General features: G+C 41.9%; 1 protein-coding gene across 2 annotated transcripts; it reads right to left on the bottom strand.

The window, feature by feature from the left end:
- Positions 1-6,434: 6,434 nt before the first annotated feature.
- On the bottom strand, positions 6,435-26,082 carry LOC139391976 (sodium channel regulatory subunit beta-1-like). Of its 2 annotated transcripts, XM_071139586.1 has the most exons (8): positions 25,787-26,007; positions 22,611-22,783; positions 22,225-22,446; positions 21,899-22,065; positions 13,138-13,375; positions 12,804-12,945; positions 11,238-11,312; positions 6,435-6,803 (listed from the first exon to the last, which is right to left on the bottom strand). In XM_071139586.1, exons 3-7 carry the CDS (start codon positions 22,271-22,273, stop codon positions 11,243-11,245), a joined length of 666 nt encoding a protein of 221 aa, XP_070995687.1. In that variant the 5' UTR covers positions 22,274-22,446; positions 22,611-22,783; positions 25,787-26,007; the 3' UTR covers positions 6,435-6,803; positions 11,238-11,242. The 2 variants fall into 2 exon arrangements, with proteins under 2 accessions (XP_070995687.1, XP_070995688.1); XM_071139587.1 differs by lacking the exon at positions 22,611-22,783 and having other exon boundaries at positions 25,787-26,082.
- Between the last annotated feature and the right edge of the window lie 1,126 nt (positions 26,083-27,208).

The raw sequence follows: 27,208 nt of genomic DNA, 5'->3' as shown, positions 1-27,208 counted from the left end.
ATGACGTTCTCTACTTCAGGTGAACAAAACCTTGAGGATTCCTTAATAGGCCTATAGCCTACAGGTCTGTAGGTTTGATATTTGATTGGAGGTTAACTTTACAGTAATGCTATTGGTCAAAAACTCAGATTTTGAATCCAAAGAACCAAAATGTTATAAAAGGGTCTAGATTCCTTGTCTCTTTCTTTTTGTTGTTGTTTCTGAACTGATGTGGTAAGATACTGCAGTATCTCTCTCTTCCTTCTTTCTCTCCCTATCCCATGAGATATGGGCCATGGCTCAAGTCATGGTTTCTTTGTCTCTCTCTCTCGCTCTCTCTTTCTCTGATCATGCTTAGAATAATGCCTTGTAATGCTTTGTAACTTAAGCTGTATGCCTTCTATGTGAATCTATTTATTTTACAAAGTAATTAAATACACTTGTATTTAGAATTCCTTTCACAGACATTTCTTGATTGCCTATTACTGTGCCACAACTATAGTCTCCATAGTCAGATAAACATTTTAATAGGCTAATTGCGTAGTCTTATCACAGGTCACATGTGAGGTAAATATAATATAGACATATCAAATATTACCCCACTACAATATTCTCCCCCTCAAATCTGAACAGACACAAAACCATACCTACTTAATTATTTCATAATTAATCATGTTCAATGCATTTTATAGGTAATAGTAATTATAGCCAATATTTATGAATGCTGTTTTGTCAATGCAATATTGAAGTTTACCAAATAATGTTTATCAAACTGTATTGTGTCATTTTTACCCATAGAAGCTGCAGCAGTTGTGAAACAAATCTGATTCTGTAGCGCTTTCCAAACATTCCAAATAGTACTTTCACAGAACTCACTCCGGTGATTGATGGTGTCTAAAGTTTCTGTTTTCTGACTAATTCAGAGACCTCTGCTCTGCACACCAAAGTAGAGTACAGATAATAGCGTTGACAAAGTGAGATTAAACATGAGAGTAGAATCTCAGACTGCTTTGAAACATCAGAAGAACACATGAGCTAAATTAAAATGGAAGTGTTATGAGAGAAACACACTAATCTCAACTAGTCTAAGTCTAAAAATGCAGCAAGCTTCATTTCCCCCAATACAATTAGAAGGAACTTAAAAGAAAATGTTTCGTCAGAAAGTGTGAACTACACATTGTATGCCATGTCAAAAAAAGCTATTATACTTTAGCCTGACACATAGGCCTATAAACGAAACGTAGGAGATGTGTCAAATTAAATCTGCACAATGCTGGTGATGAGAGTCAAAACTCCATGAGAACTGTGGCTTGCACAATAGAGTTATGCTGTTCGTGGGTGAACACATTGCTTTTCTTTAGAAATAGTAGCACGGTTTTAATGGCTTTTGGCCATTCTATAAATGGAGTACACTTGGAGGGAGACATGTTTGACATTTATCTAATGTCTACAGTCGTCCATCTGTTTTGTCAGGGAGGGTCTATGAACAGAGATAGAGAGCAGGAATGCATGGAGTGGGTTGACTGCACTGCATGTGCCCTCGTGTCCAGAAGACTCTTGGCTTTGTCCCTCCAGTTTGAAGGTTAAGAGAGACTGCGGGGGAAACAATATGGGCCATGGAGGAAGATAACCTTGAACCACGAGAAGAATGTAGATCCAGAGACCAAGACACCCACCTAGGGTAGCAGCTGAGAATCTGCTACTTCACAAGGCATTGTGTTGCCACTGTGCCTTAGGAGCCCACCAGCCAGGGAGACAGCTCTCCTCTGTTTCATCACGTGTGGATGGGGAAAGATAATATAGGAGGTTGTTTGCTAGGCCTCTAATTGCAACAGCAGTTATACTGGTTGTAACTTAACCTGGTGCTTTCTTGCCTAGTTCAATCAAATCAAATTGCATTGGTCACACACACATGCAGATGGCTCGGGTGGATGATGTGTTTGATGATGTGTTTGTCCTTTCTGTGACATTGGGTGCTGTCGGTGTCCTGAAGGGCAGGCAATGAGTTGGACAAACTGCACCACCCTCTGGAGAGCCCTGTGGTTAAGAGCTGTGCAGTTGCCATACCAGGTGGGGATACAGCCCAACAAGATGCCCAACAGGATGCTCTCAATGGTGCATCTGTAAAAGTTTGTGAGGGTCTTAGGGGCCAGGCCGAAATTCTTCAGCCTCCCGTTGCGCTGACTTCACCACACTGTCTGTGTGGGTGGACCATTTTAGATTGTCATTGATGTGTACATCGAGGAACTTGAAGCTTTTCAACTTCTCCACTGCAGTCCTGTCGATGTGGATAAGGGTGTGCTCCCTCTGCTCTCTCCTGAAGTCCACGATCAGCTCCTTCGCTTTGTTGACTTTGAGGGAGAGGCTATTTTCCTGGCACCACTCGGCCAGGGCCCTCACCTCCTCCCTGTAGGCTGTCTTGTCATTGTTGATAATCAGGAACTTGATGACTAAGTTGGAGGCGTGCGTGGCCACGCAGTAATGGGTGAACAGGGATTACAGGAGGGGGCTGTGCATTCACCCTTGTGGGGCCCTGTGTTGAGGATCAGCGTAGTGGTGTTGTTTCCTACATTCACCACCTGGGGGCGGAACGTCAGGAAGTCCAGGACCCATTTGCACAGGTCGGAGTTCAGACCCAGGACCCCAAGCTTAATGATGAGCTAGGAGGGTACTTTGGTATTGAAGGCTGAGCTGTAAATTAACAGCATTCTTACATAGGTATTCCTCTTGTCCAGATGGGATAAGGCAGTGTGCAGTTTGCATAGACGATTGCATCGTCTGTATATCTATTGGGGAGGTATGCAAAGTGAAGTGGGTCTAAAGTGTCAGGTAAGGTGGAGGTGATATGATCCTTAACTATTCTCTCAAAGCTCTCAGGGCTCCCGAGTTGCGCAGCGGTCTAAGGCATTACATCTCAGTGCTAGAGGCGTCACTACAGACACCCTGGTTTGAATCCAGGCTGTCTCACAGCCGGCCGTGATTGGGAGTCCAATAGGGCAGCGCCCAATTGGCCCGGTGTCGTCCGTATTTGGCCGGTGTAGCCCGTCATTGTAAATAAGATTTTGTTCTTAATTAACTGACTTGCCTAGTTAAATAAAGGTTAAATAAAAAAAATATATATTAAAATGCTCTTCATGATGACTGAAGTGAATGCTATGGGGCGGTTGTCATTTAATTCAGTTACCTTTGCTTTCTTGGGTTCACGAACAATGGTTTGTACTTCATTCATTTCAGACATTCAATACGGTTGAAAGTATGAATTATATCCCTCGTGCTCTGCGCAGGTTGAGTAATAATAACAACAAAGTCACGCCGGTGACATGATAGCATGGGAGGACCACACACGGTCTCTTATTTCTTCTTGCAAAATTAGCTTAGTTGTCTCACACAAGTTGACTGCTCCTGTTTTTTTTTTCAGATTGCATCTTCCCAGGTCCCGTTAGGGTAAGCTAAACTCTGTGTGAGTTGTGTGTACTGTCAGTCTGTCATCAACAGGTTGTGACCTGTGGGTCAGAGTGCAAAATTCACCCTCCAAGGCTGTATGACAGCTCTCCCCTACCTATCCATTTTATTGGAAAATATCGGGCTTCTTTGTCTTGTGCTGACTTAGCCCACCAGCTAGTGTGTGTGATGGCCACCGTACTCCGGGGCTAACCTTGTCAAGATATCCTACACTGCTATGCACGTTATCGAGGCCACAGGGCACTAGTCATCTTTCGACTATTTAAAACTCGAACAAATCACTTCCCTACATATCCACCTCTAGGAAGGTTGTCAGCTTCAAATTGCCTCCCCTAGGCATCCCTCTCCCCTAGTTTACCAACTCAATCTAGCTGCCACTGTGTGTTGTCAGCTAGCTAACCAACTCAACCGAGTTGCCGCTGTGTATTTGTTAGCTTGGCTTACCAAACGACAGCCATTCGTGCGTGTTTTGCATAAATAAGCCTACATTTAAAAATGATATCTCTCCTGCTCCTGCTCCAGCCCTGTGGTAGTTGTTGTATACAGTCTCCGGTTACTATTACATTAGTTAATTTGATGAGTCACTATATTGCATAAGAAATACTTTTCTTCACATTCTGAGCTGAGAGAACACTGCATCACCATGATGCTGGGCATGCATGGCTGCTCCTGTTGTGGATCTGAACTACAAGTAGAAGATTATCATGACCTGTGCCCCGCCTGCCTAGGCATTGGGCAACTGCCTGAGGCCCGTTCTTACCCCTGCTTTTACTGCGCCATCCTGCCTGTGGTAAGGGAAGCGCGACTCAGATAGTCATGATGATGACCTGCTCTCCACTCGGGCATCCAACCACCACTTCAGTTACCAGGATGTAACCTCCTTCACCTCAACATGGTGAAGGAGGTGCCAACTAGTGTTGTGGATCCATTCAGTCTCAATGCTAAAGATGGGTTAGAGGAATCATTCCCAGGCTCTGATCACACGGAGTCAGAAGAAAGCTCTGCCTGACTATGCGCTGTCCTGCTTGATGGCCACAGCCCCTGCAGCTAACCTGTTCTTTAAGAAGGCCCGGGCAGCTACACTGTTCAGTGTGCCACCTTGACCGGCTTTTCTTACGGAGCTTCAGAGATGCTAGGCCGACACGCAAAATGGCTTTTACTCATCCAATTTCCTGGTTCTGAAGAAAGACGGAAGCTTCAGTCCAGTTCTGGATTTAAAATGGTTCAATGTTTTCCTAAAAGTTCTCCCCTTTCACACGTTCTCCAGACCGTAGCCACAGGTTAATGGTTCACGTCCCTTGACTTAAAGGATGCTTACTTTCACGTTCCTGTGTTACTGGAACACAGGCATTTTCTACAGTTCACCTTTCATGGTCAGGCATACCCTTCGGTCTCTCCCTGGCTCTTCGTGTCTTCACAAGATGTGTGAGCGCAGCCCTGAACTCCCTCCACCTACAGCGAATCAAGATCCTTCCTTACCTCAACGACTGGCTCATCTGCGTCCTCTCTCACGAGCGTGCAGCCAAGTGCACAGCGCTGACACTGACCCACGTCACCGCACTGGGTCTTATTGTGAACAACAAAAAGAACAACTTCACACCAAGCCAAAAGGTCTACTTTTTTGACATGTCTCTGAAATCCCACACTATTAGGGCATGTATAACATCCCAGTGCATGGATAGCATTCTTCTTCTTTTGCAACAATTCCAGTTGAGTGCATTGGTGAAGGTACGAAAGTTCCAACAACTGATGGGCATGCTCGGACTCCAAGCGGGACAGAAATACCAAAATATGGGTTACAAGGTCATGCTACCCTACTCTTCGTGCCGTAGAGGAAGAGAGTTACCTGACTGCAGGTGTCCCTCTCAGATTCCAGCAAGGCGGGAAGTAGTGACGACCGGAGCTTCACTAGCAGGCTGGGGAGCAGTGTGGTAACACAGGTCTGTACGGGAAGAGAGGTGCCCCCACTGTAGGAAAGAGCACATCAACGTACTAGAACTTCAGTTTACCTGGCCCTGAATCACTTTCTGCCGGTTCTCAAACATAAACATGTCCTGATACGATCAGACAATACATTGGCAGTGTTCCACATCAACCATCAAAGGGGAACGAGGTCTGTACGGTCCCTACAGGTGGCACAACAGCTCTTGATATGGGCCCCACCACATCTGGCCTCCCTACGAGTCATTCATCTCCCAGGCAAGGTGGTAAAATGCCCAATGCGTAAAAATACGTCACAATGCTGTAGACACCTTGGGGAAAGAAAGCGTAAGCTCATTCGTAGCCAATTCACAGCCATATAAGGAGTCATTGGCATGCAGCGCTTTCAAAATATGGGGCACTTCCTGATTGGATTTTTATCTGGGTTTCGCCTGTAACATCAGTTCTGTTGCACTCACAGACAATATCTTTGCAGTTTTGGAAACGTTAGAGTGTTTTCTATCCAAAGCTGTAAATTATATGCATAGTCGAGCATCTTGTCGTGACAAAATATCCAGTTTAAAACGGGAACGTTTTTTATCCAAAAATGAAATACCGCCCCCAGAGTTTCAAGAAATTTGTGGAGTGGTTTAAAAACTAGTTTTAATGACTCCAACCTAAGTGTATGTAAACTTCCGACTTCAACTGTATACGTTAACTAGGCACTACATAATTTTGGTTAAGTAGTTTTGAGCAGTTTGATTAAGTGATAGTTAATTATATTGTAAAAAATGACAAGAAAATCATATCAAAGTAAAGTGAATATTGCATTTTGAAGAACAGATACTTAAATTTAATATATATTCAAATTAAAAGAGTGACTTGGTGCAGTGTTACAAGTGGCTTTGTGAATTTGTTTTGTTGTACTCAGTCAATTGAAAATGTGCTTAGTTTTGAAACATGAGCCATTTTGATGATCTGTTTTGATTTTTGTGCTTAGAGTTGTGAAAATTTACCACATATCGTACTCGTGAAAATTGCACAAAAGTCAATGAAAACTTAAATACAGTGTGTGATAAAGCTCTCTTGATAACCATTTAATCAGATGAATTCTCTCACAATAACTCTTAATATAAATGTACATTCACTTTAGAGAGAGATCGATACAACCCAAAAAATACCTTGATGAAGGATTCATACACATAAGGATTCATTAGTTGAATTAGTTACATGCTTTTGTGTGTAATACATACAGAGGTGGTGATATCATGCTACTTTCAAAGTAATGATGTCATCATATCACATTTATCCATTAATAACGTAACAGGAAAAGTAATAAAGACTCAGAGTGTAGATACTGTGCATCTTCAGGATGTCTTCATGCGATCCAAGGGGTCGTATAGCTGATGCGGCCAGTACATAGATGGAATCCCTTTGCATGCCTGAAAGCAGAAGCAAACATCAATAGATTACACATGGCATACAGTGCCTTCAGAAAGTATTCGCACCCATTGACTTTTTCCAAATTGTGTTGTGTTACAGCCTGAATTTAAAATTGAGTAAACTAACATTTTGTGTCACTGGCCTACACACAATGCCGCATAATGGAGTTCTGTTTTTAGAAATGTTTACAAATTAATAAAAAAGAGCACATCAACGTACTATAGACCTGTAGAAATATAGATTTAAAAATAATTTAAATCAATGAATGTCAAGTTCTGTTACTGTATGTGTGGAAGACCATATACTGTAGTGTCAAATTAAAGGCAACATTAAAATATTGAAGTGATGTCTTGAGTGAATATTCAACCAAAAAAGGTCAGGATTAAAAAGTCACATAATAAGTTACATGAACTCACTCACTCTCAATAATAGTGTTAATAGTGTTTTTTTTTTGACTACTTCAATTATCTGTATGGTCCCTCAGTCGAGTAGGTGGAAATTATAGGCAATTAGCAAGACACGCTCAATAAAGGAGTGGTTCTGCAGGTGATAACCACAGACCACTTCTCAGTTCCTATGCTTCCTGGCTGATGTTTTGGTCACTTTTGAATGCTGGCAGTGCTTTCACTCTAGTGGTAGCATGAGACGGAGTCTAAAACCCACACAAGTGGCTCAGGTAGTGCAGCTCATCCAGGATGGAAAAAACAATGCGAGCTGTGGCAAGAAGGTTTGCTGTGTCTGTCAGCGTAGTGTCCAGAGCATGGAGGCGCTACCAGGAGACAGGCCAGTACATCAAGAGACGTGGAGGAGGCCGTAGGAGGGCAACAACCCAGCAGCAGGACCGCTACCTCAGCCTTTGTGCAAGGAGCAGCAGGAGGAGCATTGCAAGAGCCCTGCAAAATGACCTCCAGCAGGCCACAAATGTGCATGTGTCTGCTCAAATGGTCAGAAACAGACTCCATGAGGGTGGTATGAGGGCCCGACGTCCACGGACGTTTGGCATTTGCCAGAGAACACCAAGATTGGCAAATTCGCCACTGGCGCCCTGTGCTCTTCACAGATGAAAGCAGGTTCACATGTGACAGACATGTGACAGACGTGACAGTCTGGAGACGCCGTGGAGAACGTTCTGCTGCCTGCAACATCCTCCAGCATGACCGGTTTGGTGGTGGGTCAGTCATGGTGTGGGGTGGCATTTCTTTGGGGGGCCGCACAGCCCTCCATGTGGTCGCCAGAGGTAGCCTGACTGCCATTAGGTACAGAGATGAGATCCTCAGACCCCTTGTGAGACCATATGCTGGTGCGGTTGGCCCTGGGTTCCTCCTAATGCAAGACAATGCTAGACCTCATGTGGCTGGAGTGTGTCAGCAGTTCCTGCAAGAGGAAGGCATTGATGCTATGGACTGGCCCGCCCGTTCCCCAGACCTGAATCCAATTGAGCACATCTGGGACATCATGTCTCGCTCAATTGCACCACAGACTGTCCAGGAGTTGGCGGATGCTTTAGTCCAGATCTGGAAGGAGATCCCTCAGGAGACCATCCGCCACCTTATCAAGAGCATGCACAGGCATTGTTGGGAGGTCATACAGGCACGTGGAGGCCACACACACTACTGAGCCTCATTTTGACTTGTTTTAAGGACATTACATCAAAGTTGGATCAGCCTGTAGTGTGGTTTTCCACTTTAATTTTGAGTGTGACTCCAAATCCAGACCTCCGTGGGATGATGGTGTGTGGGGGCTGTGCTTTGGCAAAGTGGGTGGGGTTATATCCTTCCTGTTTGGCCCTGTCCGGGGGTGTCCTCGGATGGGGCCACAGTGTCTCCTGACCCCTCCTGTCTCAGCCTCCAATATTTATGCTGCAGTAGTTTATGTGTCGGGGGGGCTAGGGTCAGTTTGTTATATCTGGAGTACTTCTCCTGTCCTATTCGGTGTCCTGTGTGAATCTAAGTGTGTGTTCTCTAATTCTCTCCTTCTCTCTTTCTTTCTCTCTCTCGGAGGACCTGAGCCCTAGGACCATGCCCCAGGACTACCTGACATGATGACTCCTTGCTGTCCCCAGTCCACCTGGCCGTGCTGCTGCTCCAGTTTCAACTGACCTGAGCCCTAGGACCATGCCCCAGGACTACCTGACATGATGACTCCTTGCTGTCCCCAGTCCACCTGACCGTGCTGCTGCTCCAGTTTCAACTGTTCTGCCTTATTATTATTCGACCATGCTGGTCATTTATGAACATTTGAACATCTTGGCCATGTTCTGTTATAATCTCCACCCGGCACAGCCAGAAGAGGACTGGCCACCCCACATAGCCTGGTTCCTCTCTAGGTTTCTTCCTAGGTTTTGGCCTTTCTAGGGAGTTTTTCCTAGCCACCGTGCTTCTACACCTGCATTGCTTGCTGTTTGGGGTTTTAGGCTGGGTTTCTGTACAGCACTTTGAGATATCAGCTGATGTACGAAGGGCTATATAAATACATTTGATTTGATTTTGATAAATTTGATTTCCATTGATAATTTTTGTGTGATTTTGTTGTCAGCACATTCAACTATGTAAAGAAAAAACTATTTAATAAGAATATTTCTTCATTCAGATCTAGGATGTGTTATTTTAGTGTTCCCTTTATTTTTTTTGAGTAGTGTATGGGTATCAATACACACAGTCACTACAAAGATAAAGTCGTTCTTCCTAACTTATAGTAAGAACATCTCAAATAAGCAAAGAGAAACGACAGTCCATTATTTCTTTAAGTCATGAAGTTCAGTCAATATGGAACATTTCAAGAACTTTGAAAGTTCAAGTGCAATCACAAAAACCATCAAGCGCTATGATGAAACTGGATCGCATGAGGAACGGCACAGGAATGGAAGACCCAGAGTTACCTCTGCTGCAGAGGATGTTCATTAGAGTTACCAGTGTCAGAAATTGCAGCCCAAATAAATGCTTCACAGAGTTCAAGTAACAGACACATCTCAACGTCAACTGTTCAGAAGAAACTGTGTGAATCAGGCATTCATTGTTGAATTGCTGCAAGGAAACCACTACTGAAGGACAAAAATTAGAAGAAGAGACTTGCTTGGGCCAAGAAACACAAGCAATGGACATTAGACCAGTGAAAATTTGTCCTTTAGTCTAGAGTCCAAATTGGAGATTTTTGGTTCCAACCGCCATGCCTTTGTGAGGCGCGCTGTGGGTGAACAGATTATCTCTGGAATGTGTATTTCCCACTGTGAAGCATGGAGGAGGAGGTGTTATGGTGTAGGGGTGCTTTGCTGGTGACACTGTCTGTGATTTATTTAGAAATCAAGGCACAAATAACCAGCATGGCTACCACAGCATTCTGCAGCGATACACCATCCCATCTGGTTTGGGCTTAGTGGGACTATCATTTGTTTTTCCACAGGACAATGAGCCAACACTTGTTGTATTCGGCGCATGTGACAACTAAAATTTGATTTGATTTGAAAATGTATTGACTCAGGGGTGTTAATGTAACTAACAATTTAACCGGTAAGTCTAAGTCATTGTTTTTTTGTTTGAATTGTTTACGTGTTCGCTATGCGGGGGAAATGATAAGACAAGTGGAACTACGTGGCTAAGAACTGTTGTAACGGGGATTATTATCGTTGAAGGCAATCCCGCGCTGTGTTAGCTAAGTTTCCATGTTTTCGGGGGTAGTAAAGCTAGTAAAGGTTGAAGTGTGTATGTTAAGAGGGTAACGTTATAATAATTAAGCATGAAGCGTGAATTCATGCCAGGAATAATACGTTTTTGATTTCCTCCCTTCTGCAATAAGCAGACAATGAGGTATTTTTCCTTTATTCATGTGTTTAATCTGATACTGTTATAGCTCCGGCTAAACTGTTTGTGTGTAAGCACTTCGGAGTTATATCAAGCTAATAAGTCACTCGTAAGACAAGAAAGTTGTAAGAGTGTGCTTAACTGTATTTTCATTTACTTTATTGTTCTCACGGAAGGTGATAATTCTGACTAAAACTACAGAATAAAGCCACCAGGGAACAGCTGTGCTCGTGGTTACTGGAGTGAGCTACCGTTAATAAATGAGATATTTCTGTATTTAATTTCCATTACATTTGCTAAAATGTTAAAAAATATATATATGTTTCACATTGTCATTATGGGGTATTGTGTGTGTAGATGGGTGACAAAACAAATATATTTAATCAGTTTTGAATTCAGGCTGTAACACAACAAAATGTGGAATAAGGGGTATGATACTTTCTGAAGGCACTGTATTCTGTGCCAAGAGAGAGGTCAAGGACAGTTGAACTCTGTTAGATGAAAATGCCTCTCCATGTGCATGAATCTGATAGTTTAATTGTGTAGGCTACTATGTGCTGTGCTGCCTTTACATTGTTTATACTTTGAGTTTACTTATCTTTTTACTTGCTGATAGCCGTTTTTTTCATGACATACCTGGGTTATTCTGCCACTTGCACCCCTGCACAGTTATCTTTACTCTCTGAGGCTATAGCTAAATATTCTGCATTCCTGGAAAGAAAGGAGAAAGATAGAAATGGTTAGAATATCATCATCCGCTTATTACCTAAAAACCTGATATTTCATCTCATGGAGATTGATAGAGGACTCTAGTGCCCAAATACCTGTTTTAGCATAGGCAGAGCCATTAAGGACTTACACCATTTTGACATAGTCAACTTCCTATGGATTAAGGAAGGATCACAAAATTCCATGCAGGTCATCAGGAGGGATCAGCCAATGAATTATACGTGTGAGAAAACATTCCATAACTACAGGTGGCATTAAATCGCTAGGCTTTGCTCTATAACTGTTCAAACAACAAACACACTCCACCCTTTCAGTTTGTTTATTAACTCATAGTGGGACAGATAAAATGTTGCATCCTAACTATCTCTATGTTTTCATCCTAACCTTAATCATTCATCCCTCCATCTATCCATCTATAACCATTCAAACCACTCTCATTACTTAAAGCATTTCAATAAGTTAAACTACACTGCATATCTCCTACTATTCCTATGTCTATTCCACTCTTTTTTTATCTATTCATTCATATCCTCTATCAATCCACGTACTCCTCTAACCTCTCTATCCATACAACAACACATCTAACCTTCTTTCATCACTCCATCCATCCATAATAACTTTCTTTATCCTTCTATTAAGCAACCATGCATCCAACTTAAGTAACCAGATGTATTACTTTAATGTAGCAAAGCGAAGCAAGCAGTGTCGACTGAGCTAACATTCAATCAGAGACTGAATATCATTTATTTAAATGGCAGCTTATTCAGTTTCGCCATTCAGCAAGCACCATCGCTTGTACTTTTGCCATCCAGCTCCCCAGCCTCCACCCGCTTTTGGTTCTGTTATTCTATCTATGCGGGGAATGGCAGATACTCTGCTCCCTACCTATAGCTTGCTTTTGGTTGTATACTGAGCATATTGAGCACTTTTCCCACATTGGCAGCACCCCACAGAGCACAGCCTAAACACCAAGGCTAAATGTAGTATCATACACATTTTATGTTCAATGAAATGTGATGTCAACGGAATACATGAGTTCCCCTCCTGACACAACTATATTTAACTCCAACTTGAATTTTACATGAGCTTTTAAGCTATTTAAACATACTTCTAGACTGCTGAAGCAAGCAAGCAAACGTTTTTCAGGAAAAGTACCTTCTTTGGCTTTTCTAGAGAGTGGAAAATGTGATGATTGTGAGACACAGAGATGGAAATAATGAGAGAGAATGGGAGTGGCAAGGAAGATGAAGATCGAGAGAAAGACAGACAAGGGAGAGAATATTGAACAAGGAGGAACAGAGGAATTGCACTACTCAGCACTATGGAAGAGAGAGGAGAGAACACAAATCAACAGGATGGACAGGTTCATAACAGACAAGGGCAGTGAGATTTTATGTAGGGAGACCGTAATAGAGGACCTAAAACGAAAGGATACAGCTGCAGGAGAGGAAGTAGGGTTACAGTGTTACTCACGCGCTTTCTCGTAATGCTTCCTCTCCTGCAGCTGAGATCTTTCTGAAGCAGTATACCATCTCTATGTAGAGCCAAGCCTGTAGCCCGATGATGGACACATACATCATCACCTCAGAGACTATGGAGGCTGTCCCTCTGGTGGCTAGAGAGAGAGGGAGAGAATGGGAGAAAGAGGGGGGAGTCAAAGCACTCAGTAGGCACCACATAGGCTCTTAGCACTTACAAAACACTTACAAGCTTCATTTCAAGTCCTAAATGTTTCCTAACAATCGGGATAATTGACATCGGAATTCAAATTGCTTACAAAAAGCATGTCTGTATTGTAATACTGAACCTTTAGCCACCACTTTCAGGTGCACAAGTTTGCTGACAACAGTCTGGTATTCGTAGAACTCATACGTCAAGAGCCGGTGGAAGTGGCAACTGTAGGTGCCCGAGTCATTGAAGGTGACATTGAAGAGGTAGATGGATGCATCCTGTATGTCTTGGCTCCTCTTACTGCCGTTCCAGTCGACACGCTCCTCAAAGCGCTCATCCACAATGTGGGGGCCCTCCTCATCGTAATTATATATCTAATGACACAATGAAATCTGGGTTGTTCCCCTGGCACTGAAGATCTCTCGGTTCACTTCCTAGATCCCCACCCATACCTGGCAACATCCAAAGGATACAGCTGTGTTTTGAGAGAGGTCCCTTGATTAGGAAAGTATAGCCAAAGTTACATACAGTAGCTCTGAGCATTCGGAAAGTATTCAGACCCCTACACATTTTGTTACAGCCTTATTCAAAAATGTATTTAAAAAAAATATATATCATCAATCTACACACAATACACCTTAATGACAAAGCAAAACAGGTTTTTAGAAAAGTTTGCACATTTGTGACTCGTTTCAGGAAACTAGGCATATGTCGAAGGGTCACTACTTCACAGGAGAGCCATTTGAATGTCAACTTTTTGATTTTATCAAAATGCGTTTTTTTGCAGAAATGCCTTCTGGAACTTTCATGTGCCTTAAAAACAAAGTTTTATGCCATCTGTAAATAAGAATAACATTGTTAAATTACGAGTCTAGTTGGTTTAGTCACAGAAAAAGACAGCAACCATGATTGGCTGAGATAATGAGTGGGCTGGACATGCCGAGAGATGAGTTCAGATTGGTCTGCAACATAGCACGCTTCTGTCTATTTGAGCTGATCAGTATGTGTAGGTAATCCTGTCTAACGCGGCTTAAAAATATATATATTGCGTAGTAGAACTGCATAAGTATGGCACTCCACTTTCTGGAAGACTGAGTTTTGAAATCAGTGGAATTAGAGTATGATAGCTAAGGAGATGGAGGAAACACCTGTCTCCGGATTACATCTTCAAACTAAGGGCAACCATGGCTCCTGAGTGGCGCAGCGGTCTAAGGCACTGTATCTCAATGCTAGAGGCATTATTACAGGCCCTGGTTCAATCCCAGGCTGTATCAGAACCAGCTATGATTGGGAGTCCCATAGGGTGGTGCACAATTGGCCCAAAGTTGTCTGGGTTTGGCCAAGGTAGGCAGTCATTGTAAAATAAGAATTTGTTCTTAACTGACTAGTTAACATTAGCTGGTTCACTCAATAACATTACATGCATAATCTTATTATTTGTATCTCTGAGCAATTTACTTGTTAGTTATAGCTAGCTAACATTGAACCTGGATGGTTAGCTACCTGTAAATTCATGCAGGGTAGTAACGTCATGAGTTGGGATTATGGTTAATTGTTTACCTACAGTTGAAGTCAGAAGTTTACATACACTTAGGTTGGAGTCATTATTAAAACTAGTTTTTCAACCACTCCACACATTTCTTGTTAACAATCTATAGTTTTGGCAAGTCGTTTAAGACCTCTCTACCTTGTGCATGACACAAGTAATTTTTCCAACGATTTTTTACAGGCAGATTATTTCACTTATAATTCACTGTATCACAATTCCAGTGGGTCAGAAGTTTACATACACTACGTTGACAGTGCCTTTAAACAGCTTGGAAAATTCCAGAAAATTATGTTATGGCTTTAGAAGCTTCTGACATCATTTGAGTCAATTGGAGGGGTACCAGTGGATGTATTTTAAGACCTACCTACAAACTCAGTGCCTCTTTGCTTGACAGCATGGGAAAATCAAAAGAAATCAGCCAAGACCTCAGAAAAAAAGTGGACACCCCAAGTTTGACTCATCCTTGGGAGCAATTTCCAAACGCCTGAAGGTATCACGTTCATCTGTACAAACAATAGCACGCAAGTATAAACACCATGGGACCGCGCAGCCGTCATACCACTCAGGAAGGAGACGCGTTCTGTCTCCTAGAGATGAACGTACTTTGGTGTGAAAAGTGCAAATCAATCCTGGAACAACAGCAAAGGACCTTGTGAAGGTGCTGGAGGAAACAGGCAGTTTCCTATATCCCAGTAAAGCGAGTCCTATATTGACATAACCTGAAAGGCCGCTCAGCAAGGAAAGAGCCACTGCTCCAAAACCGCCATAAAAAAGCCAGCCTATGGTTTGCAACTGCACATGGGGACAAAGATCGTACTTTTTGGAGAAATGTTGTCTGGTCTGATGAAACAAAAATAGAACTGTTTGGTAATAATGACCATTGTTATGTTTGGAGGAAAAAGGGGAAGTCTTTGAAGCCCAACCGTGAAGCACGGGGGTGGCAGCATCATGTTGTGGGGGTGCTTTGCTGCAGGAGGGACTAGTGCACTTTACTAGTGGACATTTTGAAGCAACATCTCAAGACATCAGTCAGAAAGTTAAAGCTTGTTCGCAAATGGGTCTTCCAAATGGACAATGACTCCAAGCATACTTCAAAAGTTGTGGCAAAATGGCTTAAGGACAACAAAGTCAAGGTATTGGAGTGGCCACCATAAAACCCTGACCTCACTCCTATAGAAAATTTGTGGGCAGAACTGAAAAAGTGTGTGCGAGCAAGGAGGCCTACAAAATTGACTCAGTTACACCAGGGGGAATGGGCCAAAATTCACCCAACTTATTGTGGGAAGATTGTGAAAGGCTACCCAAAACATTTGACCCAAGTTAAACAATTTAAAGGCAATGCTACAAAATACTAATTGAGTGTATGTAAACTTCTTACCCACTGGGAATGTGATGAAAGAAATAAAAGCTGAAATAAATCATTCTCTCTACTATTATTCTGACATTTCACATTCTTAAAATAAAGTGGTGATCCTAACTGAGGTAAAACAGGGAATTTTTACTGAGATTAAAAGTCAGGAATTGTGATAAACTGAGTTTAAATGTACAGTGCCTTGCGAAAGTATTCGGCCCCCTTGAACTTTGCGACCTTTTGCCACATTTCAGGCTTCAAACATAAAGATATAAAACTGTATTTTTTTGTGAAGAATCAACAACAAGTGGGACACAATCATGAAGTGGAACGACATTTATTGGATATTTCAAACTTTTTTAACAAATCAAAAACTGAAAAATTGGGCGTGCAAAATTATTCAGCCCCTTTACTTTCAGTGCAGCAAACTCTCTCCAGAAGTTCAGTGAGGATCTCTGAATGATCCAATGTTGACCTAAATGACTAATGATGATAAATACAATCCACCTGTGTGTAATCAAGTCTCCGTATAAATGCACCTGCACTGTGATAGTCTCAGAGGTCCGTTAAAAGCGCAGAGAGCATCATGAAGAACAAGGAACACACCAGGCAGGTCCGAGATACTGTTGTGAAGAAGTTTAAAGCCGGATTTGGATACAAAAAGATTTCCCAAGCTTTAAACATCCCAAGGAGCACTGTGCAAGCAATAATATTGAAATGGAAGGAGTATCAGACCACTGCAAATCTACCAAGACCTGGCCGTCCCTCTAAACTTTCAGCTCATACAAGGAGAAGACTGATCAGAGATGCAGCCAAGAGGCCCATGATCACTCTGGATGAACTGCAGAGATCTACAGCTGAGGTGGGAGACTCTGTCCATAGGACAACAATCAGTCGTATATTGCACAAATCTGGCCTTTATGGAAGAGTGGCAAGAAGAAAGCCATTTCTTAAAGATATCCATAAAAAGTGTTGTTTAAAGTTTGCCACAAGCCACCTGGGAGACACACCAAACATGTGGAAGAAGGTGCTCTGGTCAGATGAAACCAAAATTGAACTTTTTGGCAACAATGCAAAACGTTATGTTTGGCGTAAAAGCAACACAGCTGAACACACCATCCCCACTGTCAAACATGGTGGTGGCAGCATCATGGTTTGGGCCTGCTTTTCTTCAGCAGGGACAGGGAAGATGGTTGAAATTGATGGGAAGATGGATGGAGCCAAATACAGGACCATTCTGGAAGAAAACCTGATGGAGTCTGCAAAAGACCTGAGACTGGGATGGAGATTTGTCTTCCAACAAGACAATGATCCAAAACATAAAGCAAAATCTATAATGGAAAGGTTCAATAATAAACATATCCAGGTGTTAGAATGGCCAAGTCAAAGTCCAGACCTGAATCCAATCGAGAATCTGTGGAAAGAACTGAAAACTGCTGTTCACAAATGCTCTCCATCCAACCTCACTGAGCTCGAGCTGTTTTGCAAGGAGGAATGGGAAAAAATGTCAGTCTCTCGATGTGCAAAACTGATAGAGACATACCCCAAGCGACTTACAGCTGTAATCGCAGCAAAAGGTGGCGCTACAAAGTATTAACTTAAGGGGGCTGAATAATTTTGCACGCCCAATTTTTCAGTTTTTGATTTGTTAAAAAAGTTTGAAATATCCAATAAATGTCGTTCCACTTCATGATTGTGTCCCACTTGTTGTTGATTCTTCACAAAAAAAATACAGTTTTATATCTTTATGTTTGAAGCCTGAAATGTGGCAAAAGGTCGCAAAGTTCAAGGGGGCCGAATACTTTCGCAAGGCACTGTATTTGGCTAAGGTGTATGTAAACCTCCGACTTCAACTGTAGCTAGCTACATGTCTTAACAAAAGACTCCACTATGCAAGTAACCAATTCAATAGAAATTCACTGCGACAACTGTTTATAGACGTAGCTGTTAAATTTTCTCTGGCTATCAACTCTGATTTCAGAGCACTCTCATCTGAGTGTGCCAGAGCACAGAATAACTGCTGAATTTACGAACGCTCAACTCATTAAATATGTCCGGTGTCAGTAAATGTCGGCAATAAAGCGTAAAATGTTTCCAGCAGCACAGTTTCAGTCACCAACACCCTGGATAAAATGAAAACATCCTAACCAGCTCTGCTAGAGCTGCTCTCTCATTTGTGTTTGGAAGTAGCTAGCAAGCTAGACAACTTTAGCCAGTTAGCCTGGGTGCTTGACTGTTGTTGTTAGGACAGAACACTCTGATCAGTCCTTTAAAGAGATGGGTGGGGCTAAAGCTTAAGAGGGTGTGAACGATGCTAAATTGTTGTAGACAAAGAAGAACTCTCCAGTAGCTACCAACACATTCAAAGGCCATTTTCTCAAAAGTGAGGTTACAAGTTTAGCAACTTTCAAAGCAGAATTACACAACCGTTGGCACGTTGTGTTAGCTAATCCAAGAATCATTTTAAAAAGCTAATTGATCATTAGAAAAGCCTTTTGCAATTATGTTAGCACAGCTGAAAACTGTTTATCTAATTAAAGAAGCAATAAAACTGGCCTTCTTTAAACTAGTTGAGTATCTGGAGCGTCATCATTTGTGGGTTTGATTACAGGCTCAAAATGGCCAGAAACAAACTACTTTTTTTCTGAAACTCGTCAGTCTATTCTTGTTCTGAGAAATGAAGGCTATTCCATGCGAGAAATTGCCAATGAACTAAAGATCTCGTATAACGCTGTGTACTACGCCCTTCACAGAACAGCGCAAACTGGCCATAAACAGAATAGAAAGAGGAGTGAGAGGACCCGGTGCACAAATGAGCAAGAGGACAAGTACATTAGAGTGTCTAGTTTGAGAAACAGACACCTCACAAGTCCTCATCTGTGCAAACTGATCCAAGATCCAAGATGCCGTAGCAGTACAGACGTGGTTTGTCGTCCTCTCGTTTCCTTTTGTATTTTTCATCTTTTTTGTATATATCTCCATTTATTTTCAATCTCTTTGCCATTTTTAAATTAAATATAACTTCCGGTAACCCGCCTCACCCAATGTGACAGGGATCTGCTTTTTCTTTTAGACCTTATAGCCAGAACCTCCATCAGAAGCTAACCAGCTAATTAGCGACTAGCTATTTAGTCATTGTTAGCCACTGCTAGCAGCCTTTACCTTCTGCACAGACACCAGCCGTTTAAAAACCCTATTACCAGTCTGCACAGACACCAGCCATTGTTGCAACCCTATTACCAGTCTGTTCAACCTCTCTTTCAAATTGTCCAAGATCCCTAAAGATTGAAAAGCTGCCGCGGTCATCCCCCACTTCAAACGGAGTGACACTCCAGACCCAAACTGTTATAGACCTATATCCATCCTGCCCTGCCTTTCTAAAGTTTTCGAAAGCCAAGTTAATAAACAGATCATTTCGAATACCACAGTACCTTCTCCAGTGTGCAATCCAGTTATCGAGCTGCATGGGTGCACCTCAGCCACACTCAAGGTACTAAACAATATCATAACCGCCATAGATAAAAGACAGTACTGTGCAGCCGTCTTCATCGACCTGGCCAAGGGCTTTCGGCTCTGTCAATCACCGTATTCTTATCGGCAGACTCAACAGCCTTGCTTTCTCAAATGACTGCATTGCCTGGTTCACCAACTACTTCTCAGACAGTGTGTCAAATCGGAGGGCCTGTTGTCAGGACCTCTGGCAGTCTCTATGGGGGTACCACATGGGTTCAATTCTCAGGCCGACTCTTTTCTCTGTATATATCAACAATGTCACTCTTGCTGCGGGTGATTCCCTGATCCACTTCTAAGCAGACGACACCATTCTGTATACATCTGGCCCTTCTTTGGACACTGTGTTAACTAACCTCCAAATGAGCTTCATACAACACTCCTTCCATGGCCTCCAACTGCTCTTAAATGCTAGAAAAACCAAATGCATGCTTTTCAACCGTTCGCTGCCCGCACCCGCCTGCCTGACTAGCATCACTACTCTGAACAGTTCTGACTTAGAATATGTGGACAACTACAAATACCTAGGTGTCTGGCTAGACTGTAAAACTCTCCTTCAAGACTCATATTAAACATCTCCAATCCAAAATGACATCTAGAATCGGCTTCCTATTTCGCAACAAAGCCTCCTTCACTCACGCCGCCAAACATACACTTGTAAAACTGACTATCCTACCGATCCTCGACTTCGGCGATGTAATTTACAAAATAGCTTCCAATACTCTACTTAGCAAACTGGATGCAGTCTATCACAGTGCCATCCGTTTTGTTACCAAAGCCCCTTATACCACCCACCACTGCAACCTGTATGCTCTAGTCGGCTGGCCCTCGCTCCATATTCGTCGCCAGACCCACTGGCTCCAGGTCATCTAAAGCTCCTCCTTATCTCAGCTCACTGGTCATGATAACAACATCCACCCATAGCACGAGCTCCAGCAGGTATATCTCACTGGTCATCCCCAAAGCCAACACTTCCTTTGGCCGCCTTTCCTTCCAGTTCTCTGCTGCCAATGACTGGAACGAATTGCAAAAATCACTGAAGCTGGACACTTAAATCTCCCTCACTAACTTTAAACATCAGCTATCTGAGCAGCTAACCGATCACTGCAGCTGTACATACAGTAGCCCACCCAATCTCACTACCTCATCCCCATATTGTTTTATTTACTTTTCTGCTCTTTTGCACACCAGTATTTCCACTTGCACATCACCATCTGCTCATCTATCACTCCCGTGTTAATTTGCTAAATTGTAATGGCCTATTTATTGCCTTTCCTCCTCACGCCATTTGCACACACTGTATATAGACTTATTTTTCTATTGTGTTATTGACTGTACGCTTGTTTATTCCATGCGTAACTCTGTGTTGTTGTTTGTGTCGCACTGCTTTGCTTTATCTTGGCCAGGTTGCAGTTGTAAATGAGAACTTGTTCTCAACTAGCCTACCTGGTTAAATAAAGGTGAAATAGATTTTAATTTTTTTTACTGGCAGCTTCATTAAATAGTATCCGCAAAACACCAGTCTCAACGTCAAGAGGCGACTCAGGGATGCTGGCCTTCTAGGCAGAGTTGCAAAGAAAAAGCCATATCTCAGACTGGCCAATAAAAATAAAATATTAAGATGGGCAAAGGAACACAGACACTGGACAGAGGAGCTCTGCCTAGAATGCCTGCATCCTGGAGTTGCCTCTTCACTATTGACGTTGAGACTGGTGTTTTGCTCTATGGACAATTCCTTCAACCTCATAGCTTGGTTTTTGCTCTGACATCCACTGTCAACCTTATATAGACAGTTTTGTGCCTTTCCAAATCATGTCCAAGCAATTGAATTTACCGCAGGTGGACTCCAATCAAGTTGTAGAAACATCTCAACGACGATCATTGGAAACAGGATGCGCCTGATCTCATTTTCGAGTCTCATAGCAAAGGGTCTGAATAAATAAGTAATTAATGTAAAAAAAATTATACATTTGCAAAAAATATTCTAAACCTGTTTTTGCTTTGTCATTATGGGGTATTGTGTGTAGATTGATGAGGGGGAAAAAATATTTTATCAATTTTAGAACGAGGCTGTAACGTAACAAAATGTGGAATATGTCAAGGGGTCTGAATACTTTCCGAATGCACTGTATCTGCCTATCGGCTGTCCCAGTGGCCCTAGTGATCTCTGAGATCTAAAATGTCATCCAGATTGATTCTATCTGAACTGCACGCAGCACTCTGCCATATTATGTGGTTGGGCATTGTGGTATGTGCGTGCGTGTGTGCATGTGCATGTAAGCGTGCAAACCTTTGTGTGTTGTGCCTTGTGGTTGTGGGCTTAAGGATGGGCTCTGGACCATACGGAGTAAGACAGGTTTGTCTAAAGGACAACGTAAACCAATCTGCCATGACGCTGTCGGTGTGATTGAAGCGTAATCCTACAATCTACTGCTGTGGCAGCAATTTGGACTACTATAGCAATCATAATCCATCTCAGATACTCACATGAGCAAATTCAGCTTCCCCTTTGGCCTTGAAATACCAGTTGACCGTGGCAGAAGCCTCCACCTCAGGCCTCATCTTACAGGAGATGCAGCCCAGTTTGAACCCTTTGCCTGCAACGGCCTCAGTGTCCGAGTCCACCTCTGAACAGGCCCCATGGCACAGGGACACTTGATACAGAAGAGAGAAGACATGCTATTAGTGCTTAACATTTTGGTTGTAGAAATGGGTAGATTCATAATTCAATAGTACACTGAAGAATATCCATATACTGAAAGATGTGACTATACACAAATGGTCAATCCACAACGGTGGTCAACTCCACTTACCAAAATGGGAACAAAGCAGAAACAGGAGCAGCAGTCGCACAGCAGACATGTCCTTAAGTGTAATGTAGCAATGAAAGTACAGATCCTAGGGCTGAGAAGCCTAAAAAAGGCTCTTCTTTGAACACTTGACTGTAAGATATTCCTTTGAGATGTTATCCAGGAAGACGTTGTTTGAGCAAAGTAAGAAATGGTAGGGACTGAAGTTGCTTCCTCCAAAATTACCTTCGAAATAACAACAATAGAAGTCCCAACACCTTCAATATTACATTTGACATGATAAAATACTTAAACTAACACTTAATAAAATAATAATCAAAATATATGTCATCAAGCAGATGCTTTTATCCAAAGCAATTTACAGACATGCATGCATACATTTTACTCACTGGTGGTCCCGGGAATGGAACCCACCATCCTGGCATTATGCTCTTGGTGCTATGCTCTTGGTGCTATGCTCTTGCTGCTATGCTCTTGGTGCCATGCTCTCGGTGCCATGCTCTCGGTGCCATGCTCTCGGTGCCATGCTCTCGGTGCCATGCTCTTAGTGCCATGCACTTCTCTTTAAATGGAAAAAAATATTTTCATCAAAGACTATTGCATTAATTAATTTACTTTGTTACATAGGCTACTGTTTCCATGTACAGTGAGGATACATGCAAGTATTATCATGAATATTTGTTTACAATTAAAGTGTTATAGGAAGACTCTGGAGCTTGTTGATTTTAATTAAATAATGTTCCTTTGAGTGGATGATTACTCACACTAATAAAGTGTAAACTATTAAACGCCAATAGGCTAAGAACTGACCTTCTAGAGAACAAGCAGAAGAACAAGCACACATTTGTTGTTGTTTTGGCTCTGTACTCTAGCACTTTGGATTTTAAATTATATAATGACTATGAGGTTAAAGTGCAGTCTGTCAGCTTTAATTTGAAGGTATTTTCATCCAAATCAGGTGAACCGTTTAATTATAGCACTTTTTGTACATACAGTGCCTTGCGAAAGTATTCGGCCCCCTTGAACTTTGCGACCTTTTGCCACATTTCAGGCTTCAAACATAAAGATATAAAACTGTATTTTTTTGTGAAGAATCAACAACAAGTGGGACACAATCATGAAGTCGAACGACATTTATTGGATATTTCAAACTTTTTTAACAAATCAAAAACTGAAAAATTGGGCGTGCAAAATTATTCAGCCCCCTTAAGTTAATACTTTGTAGCGCCACCTTTTGCTGTGATTACAGCTGTAAGTCGCTTGGGGTATGTCTCTATCAGTTTTGCACATCGAGAGACTGAAATGTTTTCCCATTCCTCCTTGCAAAACAGCTCGAGCTCAGTGAGGTTGGCTGGAAAGCATTTGTGAACAGCAGTTTTCAGTTCTTTCCACAGATTCTCGATTGGATTCAGGTCTGGACTTTGACTTGGCCATTCTAACACCTGGATATGTTTATTTTTTAACCATTCCATTGTAGATTTTGCTTTATGTTTTGGATCATTGTCTTGTTGGAAGACAAATCTCCGTCCTAGTCTCAGGTCTTTTGCAGACTCCATCAGGTTTTCTTCCAGAATGGTCCTGTATTTGGCTCCATCCATCTTCCCATCAATTTTAACCATCTTCCCTGTCCCTGCTGAAGAAAAGCAGGCCCAAACCATGATGCTGCCACCACCATGTTTGACAGTGGGGATGGTGTGTTCAGCTGTGTTGCTTTTACGCCAAACATAACGTTTTGCATTGTTGCCAAAAAGTTCAATTTTGGTTTCATCTGACCAGAGCACCTTCTTCCACATGTTTGGTGTGTCTCCCAGGTGGCTTGTGGCAAACTTTAAACGACACTTTTTATGGATATCTTTAAGAAATGGCTTTCTTCTTGCCACTCTTCCATAAAGGCCAGATTTGTGCAATATACGACTGATTGTTGTCCTATGGACAGAGTCTCCCACCTCAGCTGTAGATCTCTGCAGTTCATCCAGAGTGATCATGGGCCTCTTGGCTGCATCTCTGATCAGTCTTCTCCTTGTATGAGCTGAAAGTTTAGAGGGACGGCCAGGTCTTGGTAGATTTGCAGTGGTCTGATACTCCTTCCATTTCAATATTATCGCTTGCACAGTGCTCCTTGGGATGTTTAAAGCTTGGGAAATCTTTTTGTATCCAAATCCGGCTTTAAACTTCTTCACAACAGTATCTCGGACCTGCCTGGTGTGTTCCTTGTTCTTCATGATGCTCTCTGCGCTTTTAACGGACCTCTGAGACTATCACAGTGCAGGTGCATTTATACGGAGACTTGATTACACACAGGTGGATTGTATTTATCATCATTAGTCATTTAGGTCAACATTGGATCATTCAGAGATCCTCACTGAACTTCTGGAGAGAGTTTGCTGCACTGAAAGTAAAGGGGCTGAATAATTTTGCACGCCCAATTTTTCAGTTTTTGATTTGTTAAAAAAGTTTGAAATATCCAATAAATGTCGTTCCACTTCATGATTGTGTCCCACTTGTTGTTGATTCTTCACAAAAAAATACAGTTTTATATCTTTATGTTTGAAGCCTGAAATGTGGCAAAAGGTCGCAAAGTTCAAGGGGGCCGAATACTTTCGCAAGGCACTGTAGTTATTCAGGATTCTCTGTAATCACGGTAGCATCCACATTAATGTAGAAGGGTTTACAAAACATACTATATTCTTATTTACAATAAAAGGGACTCCACATTTACACACACCATTCATTTATATTGGACACAAAATAATCTGAAGTCACAAGCTTGATGCAATCATTGCATGCTAGGAATATGGGACCAAACACTAAACATTTGACTACTTTAATACACATATAAGTGAATTTGTCCCAATACTTTAGGTCCCATAAAATGCGGTGACTATGTACAAAACATGCTGTAATTCCTAAACGGGTCACCCGATATGGATGAAAATACCCCTGACAGTCTGCACTTTAACCTCATAGTCATTGTATCATTTCAAATCCAAAGTGCTGGAGTACAAAGCCAAAACAACCAAAAAATTAGTCACTGTCCCAATACTTTTGGAGCTCAGTGTATCGCTAAACTATAGCTGTGATTATGGTCATATTTTTCTATTGTTCCAGATCTTTGTTGACACAAAGTGTTTACAAATCTACACCCTGGCCTGGGATTATCAGTTCCCTGAAGTCTTAATATCAATTACACTGAGCTATTATTATCTTTACAGGCTATTTATACCAACTGTAGTCTGATGTTCTATTAGAATAATAGGCCTAGTTCTAAATGATATTCACATGGTTATAAAGGCAGTGCACCACTAAAGATGGCATAGCTTTGAAATTAGTTGATATATTATGCTTATTTGAATAATCTGTCGATACTGTAGGTCTATGGCTAAATAGGCTAATGTAAAATCGCATGCCACAGAATAGGCTACATTAATAATTAATTGCATGCCATATGAAAGACGACCTAGGCTACATAAACTACATACCAATTATATATCTATATTTTTTAGGAACACTGTAAATATTTTATTGCACTATTTGGTTTAAATAATCATATTTTGCATTGTCTCACATTTGACTGCCCTCACGTTGTCCCTTCTGAAAAAAATAGGCTCCTTATCCCGATTTGTCCGCTCCCCGGGGAAAAATGTAGGCTATCCTTTCCTTCTGAAGGATCAACAAATTATTTAATGAAGCGCTGTTCTTTTGAGTGGCAAAAATTATCCCACGCATCAAAGGACCCTGGATATTTCTCACGGGCTGGCATTGCGAATAATACAGACTTCTTTCTCCCTCCCTGTCTGGCGTTATTTTTTACCGCAGTGCATCTGACTGCAGCATCTTCCAAGCTGAGCAGGACAACTGTGTGAAGCTAGCAACAAGGAATAGCCACAATAGTTGAATGAGGTTCGCCTTCACAAGAAAAGTCCTAGCAGTCCCAACACCTTACCACTGCTACAACTGGCTATCAGCGGAACCTTGTCTGGCAGCGAAACAGTTCATACAGCCTCTTTTACTGACTTAAAAAAAATAATATGCCGCGTCACCTTCCTGTTCAAGTGAGCACAGCACAACAAGGTGAGTTAAAAAAGGTATTGTATGCTGCAGTATAAATTATATAATATGCCAGGGAGATGTGTAATACTGTAGCTAAGAAAGTAATACTAACCGTATGTTGTGTAGTAAGCTGTTAGTAGCCCATGTGCCTCACCCTAATAATTTGGTCTATTTTGGGGGTTTTGTCATCAAACTTTGTCATCAAAGTCTGGCATTCTCTGGATTTATGGGGGGAACTCTGAAGAAAAAAATTCCATTGAATAGCAGGCTACCGGTTGCTTTGCACTGCCTGCAGTTAGCCAATGATTCCTGCCAAACAGCTCATTGTTGAATTTGCCATTTCCAACTTGTTGTGCAATCTTTATGTCCAATGGCCGATGAGCACCGATACCTTTTATCTATAATTTCTCTTCATTATTTCTCTTCATATGACAAGGATTAAAAATTATTTGACAGTAGATTGTCAAACTGATTCGTGATGATGACTGCTAGCTAAGTAAGATGTTGACATGATCAGTCCAATCAAAGCTACTGTACATATAATGCGATTTGATGTAATTTTATCTGTGGCCAATGACCTTGAGGCTTCTTGGAAGGGCACTTGTAATAAAACTCTATGGCAGGACCCAAAGATGTCTACCCTTACTAAGGACATTAACTTCGCAATGACATAGTGTCCCCATGAGTGACAGAACACAGAGCCAATCACAGCGCAACGCTCCTATTTTTTGCTGGCTCGCCCCACCACCACAGAAAGCACTGAGCTAGGCTAAAACACCGGCATTTTGGAGCTGCCTTACTCAAGAAAACAAAAAAAGAGTGTATGCGGCTTTATTAACTCATTGATATATTTTTTTTTTATGCCAAAATAGACAAGCCACCCAAAAAAGTATAATTATATATATATATATATTGCTAAAAATGTGGGGCTCAAAGC

This window comes from Oncorhynchus clarkii, chromosome 32 (genome assembly GCF_045791955.1).
Source record: "Oncorhynchus clarkii lewisi isolate Uvic-CL-2024 chromosome 32, UVic_Ocla_1.0, whole genome shotgun sequence".
NCBI classification, from domain to species: Eukaryota; Metazoa; Chordata; class Actinopteri; order Salmoniformes; family Salmonidae; genus Oncorhynchus; species Oncorhynchus clarkii.
The sequence above is the reverse complement of the archived record's forward strand: the minus strand, read 5'-3'. Positions and strand labels throughout refer to the sequence as shown.